At 34.8% G+C, this 11,232-nt stretch overlaps 1 protein-coding gene across 9 annotated transcripts in view; it reads left to right on the top strand.

The window, feature by feature from the left end:
- Positions 1 to 11,232, top strand: part of slit2 (slit homolog 2 (Drosophila)) — a 94,536-nt gene that overhangs the window by 56,293 nt on the left and 27,011 nt on the right. For 7 of the 9 annotated variants that reach the window (XM_016559853.1, XM_016559857.1, XM_016559858.1 and 4 more), the window contains 9 exons: positions 771 to 842; positions 2,351 to 2,514; positions 2,674 to 2,685; positions 2,892 to 3,024; positions 5,773 to 5,844; positions 5,944 to 6,015; positions 7,461 to 7,532; positions 8,856 to 8,999; positions 9,379 to 9,542. In XM_016559853.1, the coding sequence (XP_016415339.1) occupies positions 771 to 842; positions 2,351 to 2,514; positions 2,674 to 2,685; positions 2,892 to 3,024; positions 5,773 to 5,844; positions 5,944 to 6,015; positions 7,461 to 7,532; positions 8,856 to 8,999; positions 9,379 to 9,542 (905 nt within the window). The remainder of the gene's footprint in view (positions 1 to 770; positions 843 to 2,350; positions 2,515 to 2,673; positions 2,686 to 2,891; positions 3,025 to 5,772; positions 5,845 to 5,943; positions 6,016 to 7,460; positions 7,533 to 8,855; positions 9,000 to 9,378; positions 9,543 to 11,232) is intronic. The other 2 variants (XM_016559855.1, XM_016559861.1) reach the window with 1 other exon arrangement.

The following is an 11,232-nucleotide window of genomic DNA, read 5'->3' on the forward strand; positions in this document are numbered from 1 at the left end:
GGATTAGTGGAATAATCCTGTTAGAGAGAATGGAATCAAGACAGATAAATGGGATTGTGTCAGATTATTTTACTACGATTATTTTGATGCTTTGTGACAAATGGACAAAAAAGAATTTATGAGCTGTATTAAATATCAGATGTGCATCTATAAAGTGGTTCCCTGCACATAACCACATACATGCATGAAGGCATATTGATATACTGAAAAAAAAAACAGTTCTATAAGTTTATGTATGAAATATTTTAATAGGAAAACATTCAAAGGATAATTCACCCAAAATTCTGTTATCATTTACTCACTCTCAAACTATACCAAAGAATGTTTTCATACAGAACACAAAAGGAGTTATTTAGCAGAATGTCTAAGATGATCTTTTTTATACAATGAAAGTATATGGTAGGGCTGTGCAAATAATCGAATGCGATTTTCATGCGTATCTTATCAGTAAAGCCGGTTCTGTGATTAGTAGTAAATCTCCAGCACGTGCACGCCTGCTATTTTGAACACGATTTTGTGTAGCATGTCAGTGAACTACGACTCTGTGTAGTAAATGCTGCTCCATCTGAAAGCATGTGCTGGAGATTTACTACTAATCACAGAACCGGCTTTACTGATAAGAAAATCGCATTCGATTATTTGCACAGCCCTAGTATATGGGTACCAGGGGCAGCTGTGGTAACCATTCACTTTCCATTAGTGAAATATTCCTCATTATTGTTCTAAAAAGGTCTATGAACTGATTATCTTTCTCTGACTTTGTTTCACAGCACACTGAACAACAACAATATCTCTCGTTTGTCAGTGGCCAGTTTTAACCACATGCCCAAGCTTAGGACATTGTGAGTATCACACACACACACACACACACACACACACACACACACATTGCATTAAACCAGTTCTTCAGACTGCCGTTGGCATGTTATCCAGCACTTATCATGTTGGCCCTTAATAAGTGTGATTATGAGGTAATAGGGTGTAATAACCACATTAATATGTATGTTTCATTAGCATACATTTTGTAGATTGGAGTCCTTTGTGTGTGATCATGATTTAATCCCATTTACGTGATGAGCTAAAGTAGGTAATTGCTATATCGGTATTCTGGTCCTTGTTTGCTAAACATCAGCAATAGATGATGGAAAGAAAGCCAGTGAATGCCAAGATGGGAAGGACCATTAAGACCATGAAACCTATACTTATACTTACAATACAGTTTTGTTGTAACTAAAACTAAAGGTATCAAAAATCATTTTTGCTAATTGAAATAAAGCTGAAATAAAATAAAATATAAATATTAGATTAAAAGCGTACAAAAGCACATAACAAAATTACTAAAACTGGAACTGAAAATATTAAAGTAAAAGATTGTTCAAAATATTAATAGTTGTTATAATAGTATATGAATAATACTAAAACAAAATTGTTACGATAGTTACCCATTTATTTCCATGGGAAAAAAACAAATGCTCATAGGTAGGAGTTCAATAGGGGTATAAAAATAAATAAATAACCCAAATTGTATTTTATCCAGTTGAATAAACATGTTAAAAATCATGTAGCAATTCAGTGACAAGGTGTCTTATATTTCTGATAAAAAAATACATTAGGAAAAAAATTAAGTATAAAAAAGGTATTTTAATATGTTCAATATATTGATGACCTTCTGTTTCTGTTTCAGCAAGTTGATAAAATAACTCAAGAGTGTTTATTTAAGAACTGAATGTTCCTCTGCATTTCAGTGGACTAAAATGATTTTCGTCGTTCTCATTCTTGACCCAACCTATACAAAAACCTTTCCAAGGCCCATTGGGAAGGAAATAATTGTGGAGAGAGATAAAACAAGAGCAGTCCATTTCAGTGCTTTCTAGCTCTGTTCAACATGAAGTTGGTCATAAGTCACTGTGATGATTTCTGCCATGACAAAATACTCCACAAAATAAACTCTGTCCTCTATCTCTCTGAACACATGCTCTACTGTCATGTCATGTTGGAAAAGATCATTGGCTTCTTACTTCAGATTTTCAAAGCCAGTTACAACTAAATTATGCTTTATATTTAGTTTTAACATTATTCTTGTTAAGGGAAGGACTCCTAAAGCTGCTGACCACACAGAAACACCAGAGTCAACAGAGAAATCATTGTGTGTGTGTGTGTGTGTGTGTGTGTGTGTGTGTGTTTGCTTGTTGTCTGCAAGTAAATGTCGGTAATTAATGAACAAGAAATTGTCAGATGCAAAGTTGATAATACTCTCTCACACACGGACACAGGTTTTTGTCAATATACCAGCTTAGACTGCCACTGGACCTTCAAATGACTCTTTCTCTCTGACTCTCCATCTCTCTAGTCGTCTGCACTCAAATAGTCTGCTATGTGATTGCCATGTGGCCTGGCTCTCTGATTGGCTGAGACAGAGGCCCCGCCTTGGCCTCTACACACAGTGTATGGCTCCGCCCTCTCTGAGAGGCCACAACATTGCTGAGGTTCAGAGGAAAGAGTTTATGTGTACAGGTAAGTTTGTGTGTGTTTTATTTGTATGGTTTGTTTACAGGAGATAAGAGCCTGTGAGTATATGGAGAATAAATACATGGATTTGCTGTTTTGTGTTGTCAAAGCTTTCATATTCTGTCCATTTTTCGGCTGTTCTCTTTCTTTTCTCATGCTTTCAAGACTTCAGTGAAGGCAAGTTATCTGTGCTGAAATAACATGGGCAAAAAGTTTTTTTTTACTTCAAATTTCATTTAGTTGCAATATTTAGTCCACAACTTTTTTGCTTGAGAAAGTTTTTTTTGTTGTTGTTTTAAATTTAATTCAACCTTCAAACTCAACCTTCCTTTGTGTAGCACATCCCCCTGCATCCCTGTCATCTCTCTGTATGTGTGTTTTAGGGCCCCAGTCACACTCGTCCTGTAGTGTGCTGCAGTGTCCTGAGCTGTGCAGCTGCAGTAATAACATAGTGGACTGCCGGGGGAAAGGACTAACGGAAATACCCACCAACCTGCCAGAAACCATCACTGAAATGTGAGTGAGGAGCAGACACACAACACATCACACACACCCAGACATTTATTTAGCTATCTAAATGGGAACATTACATTGACTTTTATTGTTTTTAATACAACTAGTTATAAACGTAACTCTAACAGGTTTTTTTTAGAAATCCAATTATTATTATTATTATTATTATTATTATTATTATTATTATTATTTTATTTTGGGATATTTTGTCTGATTTAGCTCTTTTCTGGGTACAAATTTGTCCCTAAAATATGGATAAGTAGGTGAACACACACACACACATATTCCCATATGCTTCTATTGCTCGTAGATTGTACTATATATGATCACAATACACTAATTAAATTGTACCTATATTATATTATATTATATTATTTTCTTTGTTTTATTAATATTAATAACTTTTATTAACTTTGATTATTTAATGAAAATATTTTAATCTGTTTCTGGATCATTTTCCATTTGAGAGTATCCATAAAGGAATAGTTAGGTTAGAAACACACACACACACACACACACACACACACTCATGTACATAGAGCTGTCACCAACAAGACTATGTTTATACAGTATGTCTTCTTCAGTCTTGTATTTGGTTGAGTGTAATGGTGGATTTGTTTGGCACCAGTCTGATGTCTGCCTCCTTTTTGACAGATGTAGCTTCCACATTCCACAAACACACATACACACAGTCAGGGTTGTATCTGTATCAAGTATTTTAACTACGGAGGCCATGCTGAAGTCATGCACTTTAATGCAGTGTGGAAATGGATTTATTTTATCAATGGCATCTCTTCTGTGGGCCAGCGCTCTGCCAACGGGGCCTGGATTGAGACACCACATCTTTTTTAAACTGTTGTGCCTCTCACAGCCAGGGTCATTTTCTATCTTTTTTCTTCCCTTCTTTCTCTGTCTGTCATCCCTTCGTTTTTCTTCCTCTGAAAGCCGCATGCAGGGCTTTGGCAGATGAGTCAGATTATCTCATTTGGCTCCGGCTGAATGAAATGTGTGTGTATGTGTGTGTTCGTCCACCTATACGGGAGCCCGATTTTCATGCTCTGTCAACTTTGGAGAGCTTATCTGATTTATGACATATTTACTGTCAAAGAGAAGAACAGATATCTAGAGAGAGACAGCAAGAAAATAAGCATTGCTATATGTTGAATGCTAGAATACTGAATGAATAATATATTTATGATTCTTATTACTTGACTTGGCAGGTAGGAAAATTACAGTTTATGTTGATTTATCTTTTATTCCACTAATACAACATCACCCTTTTATCACATTTTTGTTAAAATGTGAAAATTAAATTAGCTTACGTGTACAGTTTTTTTTTTTTTTTTACAGTTAAAATAATTTCTTTTCAGGGTTTTATTTCGATGTGTGTGCATGTGCATTTGTTCAAATATACACTCAAAACATCAGTTTTGGTTTGCAACTGAAGAAATACAGTAGTTAGTCAGTATATGGAAACCTGTTATTGAAATAACATAAAATAAAATAAAATAAAATAAAAATAGGTGATTGTGAGAACATTTTTAAAATAAGGAATAAAGTAACATTTGCAATTGTGAGATATAATCACATTGTGAGACAGAAAGTCATAATAACAAATAAAGTCGCATTTGTGAGATACAAAGTCAGAATTATAAGAAATAACATCACAACTGTGAACTATAATATGTCAGTAGTGACAATAATGAGAAAAAAATCATGATAATCTCTTTATTATTATAATTTATTTATTATTTTATTTTATTCCGAGTGGGTAACCGGCTTCATTATTTAATTATTACTAAAGCAAAAGTATCTGATAAGAGGGATGTTACTAAGATAAAGTGAGACGTCCCATTAGGCGACCCACGCCATGTATATTAAATCCTATTAGGGCTGTCAAAAAATGTTTCGAATTTCGAATATTCGTCGAATTAAAAAAAAAAAATCCAAATTTAAGGTCTGCGTCAGCCGTCAGGCAGCCTTATCAGTGGCGCACAAGATGCAATGACGATGTATGTGTCATTGATTGCATTTTAATGCTTTTGTTAGCCTATCCAGTTGAACCCACTAGATGCGACGCGATATTTAAGTAGAAAATTCGAATTTAGTTTTTCAGTCATTTTGACAGCCCTAAATCCTATAGCAGCCTTATCATGTGACCGACTTAATGTAAAATACAACAGTTTTGCTACTAATATAACTGATACTAATATAACTGTTCTTTTCCTAAGCGACAAATGTTTTAATGCAAAAAAAAAAAACCTGAGTGCGTTTTTAAGGCAATGTTGAAAGTTCAGTGTGTTCATAATTAAATTTTTCATGGAACACAGATGTTGGATTTGTTCTTAGTCTGACCAACTCACTCAAGCACACACTCATCCAGACATGGGCACTGCCTCAGACTGGAACTACAGCAAACAGACGCAGCTGCTACACTGTGATTAAAGTCATCCCAGAGATATTGACACTAATCTTACATTTGTGCCTGTCACATTGATTTCCCCCCTCTTTTGTCTTGGTACCCCTCTTATTGTATTAAATTTATGTATTACAAAAACAGACTCTAAACCCAGAATTAATGTCCAAGATGTAGCATTCCAAATCAGTCATTGCCCATCTCCTATCATACTTCTCCAATAACTCCTCAATACTGCTGTCAGTGCCCGTCATTTTCCAGTTAGCCTCACCTGGATTATTCCCTCTTCCACGTTCCCTCCATTTGTTGATCTGGTTTATTCTCTCTGTTCACAGCCGACTGGAGCAGAACTCCATCAAGATTATTCCACCAGGAGCCTTCTCACCTTACAAACGGCTGCGGAGAATGTGAGTGTGTGTCCATGTGAGCACACACACATACATAATCACACAAACACACTTACTCCTCATCTTTCTCTAATTTTCTTGTTTGTCTGTTTTTTTTAGAGATTTGAGTAATAATCAAATAACTGAATTGGCTTCAGACTCTTTTCAAGGTCTCCGATCTTTGAATTCTCTGTAAGTATATATATATGCATATTTGTGTGTGTGCGTGAGAAGAGAATGTAAGAGTTATATTAAGCTTCCATCATTCTCTCAATTTTTGATGATCTGACTCATTCAAGCTTTTAGAGAACAGAGAAGATAAACCCCTGTAGAGGGTCAACGTAACCACCATTCAAACATACAGGACATTTTCATTTCAATAGATGAACAGTTTTAAAGACACCTCCAGTGATTGTTCTATCTTTAAATAAGTTGTATAAATAAAGAAATGAATAGTACTGATCTCATGAGGAAATTTAAGAATTTACAAGGTGGCAGTTTTGTATGAATTCATATGATGTGACTTGTTTAAGAAAAAGTAAGCATGGTAATTGCAAGACAAATGACAAATTTATACTGTATATGGCTAAACCCTTAGAATATGAAACACACTAATATAGGCTCTTGCTCAAATACATTAAGCTATTTGCTTTGGCCTGGCATTTTCAGTGTGCAAATTTGTGTGTTTTAGGGGGATGGGATGTATATGTCTTTCTTGCTTGGTCTCTGTATTTTTTTTGGTTTACTTTACTGACCGGGTTCCAATGAGCCGGAACTTAGTGGGCGGAACAGTTCTCCCCCTCTCTCTCGTTCCCTTCGGACCAGCCTCTTAGGAACACCAGCCAGCCATTTAAAATCTCTCCTCCTGAAAAAATACAATTTCAAGCCAGAAGAGTGATCCAATGTGAAACATAAGCGAACACAACACATGCAAGTCCTGACATGAGATCACGGTAATGAAATACTTCAAATGCAGGCACAGACCGATTTTTTTTTTTTTTAGATGCTGATTTTGGGGGGAAATCTGCCTGTTAACAGAATTGTGTACTACAAACTGAGAAGTAGCTTAAAGAATAATCTAATTAGTCAAAATATTTAATGTATAAACATGCAAAAGTACAACGTGAAAGACAGACGTTCCAAATGTTGATGCTTTCTGTAAAGTTTCTGTGTGGGCTGCACATATGTAGGATATCAGCATATAGCCAAAGCCACAATGCCATTATTCATTCTAAAATAAAAATGCCAAGAAATGTTTAGCCCTCCGTGGCTCTTTCAGATTAGTCCTGAATTTGCCAGTATTCATCACCCATTTTTACGACAACATCAGTTTGCGTACGGTTACAGACCATTAAGATAAAGTAATGAATATGAGATGTAATTGAGATGTTATATTCATCATAAGAAGATTATTGCGCATATGTTTTTGATGATTTTACCTCATGAATCTGGGTCTGTATGATTTAATTTGTTTTTAAATATGATTCGTCACTGGTTGCACTGGGATGATTTGTGGTGGTGCATCTTGTGCTCTGTTTGAGGAACCATTTCTGATGAATGGTTGTGTGTGTGGGTGGGTAATGAACATCTTTAATCTTTGCTTTTATTTAATGTTCCCTTGTGTTTCTGCCTTTCAGGGTTTTATATGGAAATAAAATCACTGAACTTCCCAAAGGCCTTTTTGATGGACTATTCTCATTGCAGCTACTGTGAGTAATGCACATTCTATGAATTTATGCTTGAATATGCCATGAAGGAAGGGCGTTTATTTCTCTCTGTGTGTGGGTGGGTCAGGTTTTGCCAAGTCTGAGGACCAGCCATTGGAAAATGGTTTAATAAACATACTAAATAATGACTCAATTAAAATCTAATAATGCCAAATGGTTTGTGTGAGGTGAAATTTCATTAGCTCAAAACATTTTAGTAGTTGACATCAATGCCAGTAATTCTCAATATCAGCTTAAATACCACAGCAAAAAATGAATATGCTATTAAACACCATATTGTGAAACGTTACCAGTATTTCTCAGCAAGTCAGCACTGCTTCAATTTAACAGTCAGTAATAAAGAAGGAAAGATAAGTCATTTTTCTCTTTTTATTGTCAATATTGTCATTTAGATGACACACTTGACAGAGACAAGTACATTAGGCTGCATTTATAGTCTGATATTTTGAGACAAATCTTATATCTAACCAAAAGTGTTTACATAAATATCCTACCAAGACAAGCATTTTTTATTTTAATATCCAGTAAGTACTGCAGTTGTGGTACAGGTACTTTTGGCATCCCTAGCTCAGTGTAAAAACAATAGGTGCTCACATAATGATAGAAAAAGACAAATGTATGTGTGTGTGTGTGTGTGTGTGTGTGTGTGTGTGTGTGTGCACCTTGCGGAGATAGGACCGTAAGCATGACACATTTCCCTGATGACAGACAGCACAACTGGACATAAATGCACACACATACCACATACTTCCGCTGTATGTGTGTGTGAATGTGAGGAGTATGTTTAGGAAATACTTGTTAATCCAAGTATTTATAGGGTTTTAACAAGACCATAAGCATTTGGAGCTACTACATAACATTACAACCTCACATGCGCTCAGACCGTGTTGAAAGTGAATATAGAAAGATTGTACTCCCTCTCACTCTTGAATTATTCAGAAATAACTAACGTGTGAAACACACATTTGTGTATGCTCACAAATATAAAAGTTTAGTGGCAATAACTCACATCGCACACACAGTTTCATTGCTTTGCAGGAGATGCGGAACATATAAATCCTGTTTATACGAAAGCTGCTTTGTAAAATAAAGCCTCTGTTTATTCACAACATTGTTCTGCTATAAGGCACTGTAAATGAGACCGCAGGGATTTTTTTTCTAAGTCTCGCTCATATGTTTGTCTAGAAATGTTAATCTATTTGCATATGGCATTTATACTTTCTCAATTTACAACTCATGTATAGATTTTCCTGTTTGCCTGAGAGATTTGTGTAAAATGTCACATACGAATGTTTATCCCAACAGGTTGCTAAATGCGAACAAGATCAACTGTTTGCGCGTAGATTCTTTCCAAGACCTGCAGAATCTGAATCTTCTGTCACTTTATGACAACAAACTCCAAACCATCGCAAAGGGAACCTTCTCTTCTCTCCGAGCCATCCAAACACTGTGAGTTACTCTAAGTAACATTTGTAACCCCATAAACCCTTTTGACTTTAGTATAATGACATCTCAAAGGGTATCATCTCTTTATAATGTCATGTTTACTTATTTATTACTGCATTTAGACAGTATTAATATGTATGCAAACATGAAAATGCATAGCTGCCTTTATATTTTTGAAAGGAGGTCCCTTGTATCATCATATTTGAGGGAATTTTAAAGAGTCTTGGTATAGAATATTAGGCCCATGTATGATCAATGGCATGCAGTCATATTTTAGGTTGGTCAGTAGGTTGAGAGTAAAACATATTTGGTTTTTCAAGAAACTGAACACTTTATTTATGACCGTCATTCATAATTTTGTTGAATATTTTATGTTTATCAGTCATTTGGCCCAGAATCCCTTTATGTGTGACTGCCATTTGAAGTGGTTAGCTGACTACCTGCAAGACAACCCGATTGAGACCAGCGGAGCTCGATGCACCAGTCCCCGCCGGCTTGCTAACAAACGCATCGGCCAGATCAAGAGCAAAAAGTTCCGCTGTTCAGGTACATACAGCCATGAAAATTGGTAGTGCAGTATATGTGTAATTTTGAGTAATTTGCCAGACTTGCTTACAGATGCTAAGTCTTGACCCTACCTCTTCCTGTCTGTTCCTGACAGGAAGTTGGACTTTAGCATCAGTGAGAGTGTGTGTGTATGTGTGTGTGTGCGATCAGGGGTGTAAACATCTTAGTCAGCTTTCACTTACACCGACATATACACAGTTCTGAGGGTCTCAGCATGAGTTATCTTCTCCCATCTAAGCAGATTATAAATCAGAATGCAAATGTGTGTGTGTGTGTGTGGGGGGGGGGTATTATTATGTATTTGTAAACATTCTAAGGGACAGTGAATATGAATGCAATTAATGTTCAATAAAGGTTGGTTTAAAGCACTTAATTAATAACATTTCCCCATTTTCCTTGACCTAATCTAAAGTGAGAACTATTCAAACCTTATTACTAATTAACAATTCCAAATGACCTAAAGAAAAATGTCATGTTATCTATTAGATTTTACATTTTGGATAATATAATCTAAGTAACTTTCTTATTACTTTTAGATTAGTTTTGACCTACCTCACTAATAATATAATTGTTTACAGAGCAGGATAAATTACTTACAAATTGTAGTCCGTTGATGATACCAGATTACATAATAAAAACTGTAGTTAGTAACATAATCTAGGTTACTCGTTTTAGATCATGTATTCCGACTACGTTTTAGATTACTTTTTTAATCAAACTTGTTTTATACTTACCATTAAACGTGCCATATTGATATAAAAAAGCAAAGGGAAAGAAAATATATTCCTTGAAATATTTTTTTCTTTCGTTTCTGTCTGTCTTTGTGAATATAATCAAAGCTGAGTGGTATGACACACAGTAGCATTTTTAGAAAGGAAAGTTTAAAAGAGGGAAAAGATGAATTAGGGAGAACCAGTAAATTATGAATAATAATAATAATAATCCATAAAGAAAGTAAACTGATTATGAGCATTTTATAATGTAATATACTCTAATTACAAATACTTCATTTTTGGAATCTGATTGCATAGTTCAAATTACATGTAATCAATTACTACCCAGCACTGATCGTTTAGTACCATATTGATAAAAATACAAAGAGAAATAAAAAATATTTATTAGTTTACTGTCTGTCAGTTGAGTATTGATCGCTGTGGGGTTATAAATGAGCAGGATTCTCTGATCAATATTCATATTCATTTATTGATCTACATACACACAGCTTTCCTCTCAGTTCTCTGTGTATCTCTCTTTGTTTAGCTAAAGAGCAATATTTTATACCAGGTATGTTCAGCTACTAAACATTTTGTCTGTGTGTGTACTGCACAAAAGCCTTTGGACTACTACACTAATGCATGCAAATGACATGCACATTATTATGCAGATAGATTTTTGCTGTATTTGCATAGAAGAGCAAAGCATAATGTTGCTGTGTTCTTGTGTAGCACGTGGGTCAATGACAATACTCATAATCTAATCAGAATCTAATAATTTATTTAAAAATACATTATAAATCCAGTTCATACATACAATGACTTTAATACCTCTTCTTTTATGACTGTCTTTATTAATAAAGAAATCTATATTAATTAAAAAATATATTATAAAAATTATTATAATTTAGTATTTATTTTGTATTTTTATTTATTTTATACTCTACCATTCATTC

This window comes from Sinocyclocheilus rhinocerous, unplaced genomic scaffold (assembly GCF_001515625.1).
Source record: "Sinocyclocheilus rhinocerous isolate Xijiao unplaced genomic scaffold, SAMN03320098_v1.1 scaffold1129, whole genome shotgun sequence".
Taxonomy (NCBI): Eukaryota; Metazoa; Chordata; class Actinopteri; order Cypriniformes; family Cyprinidae; genus Sinocyclocheilus; species Sinocyclocheilus rhinocerous.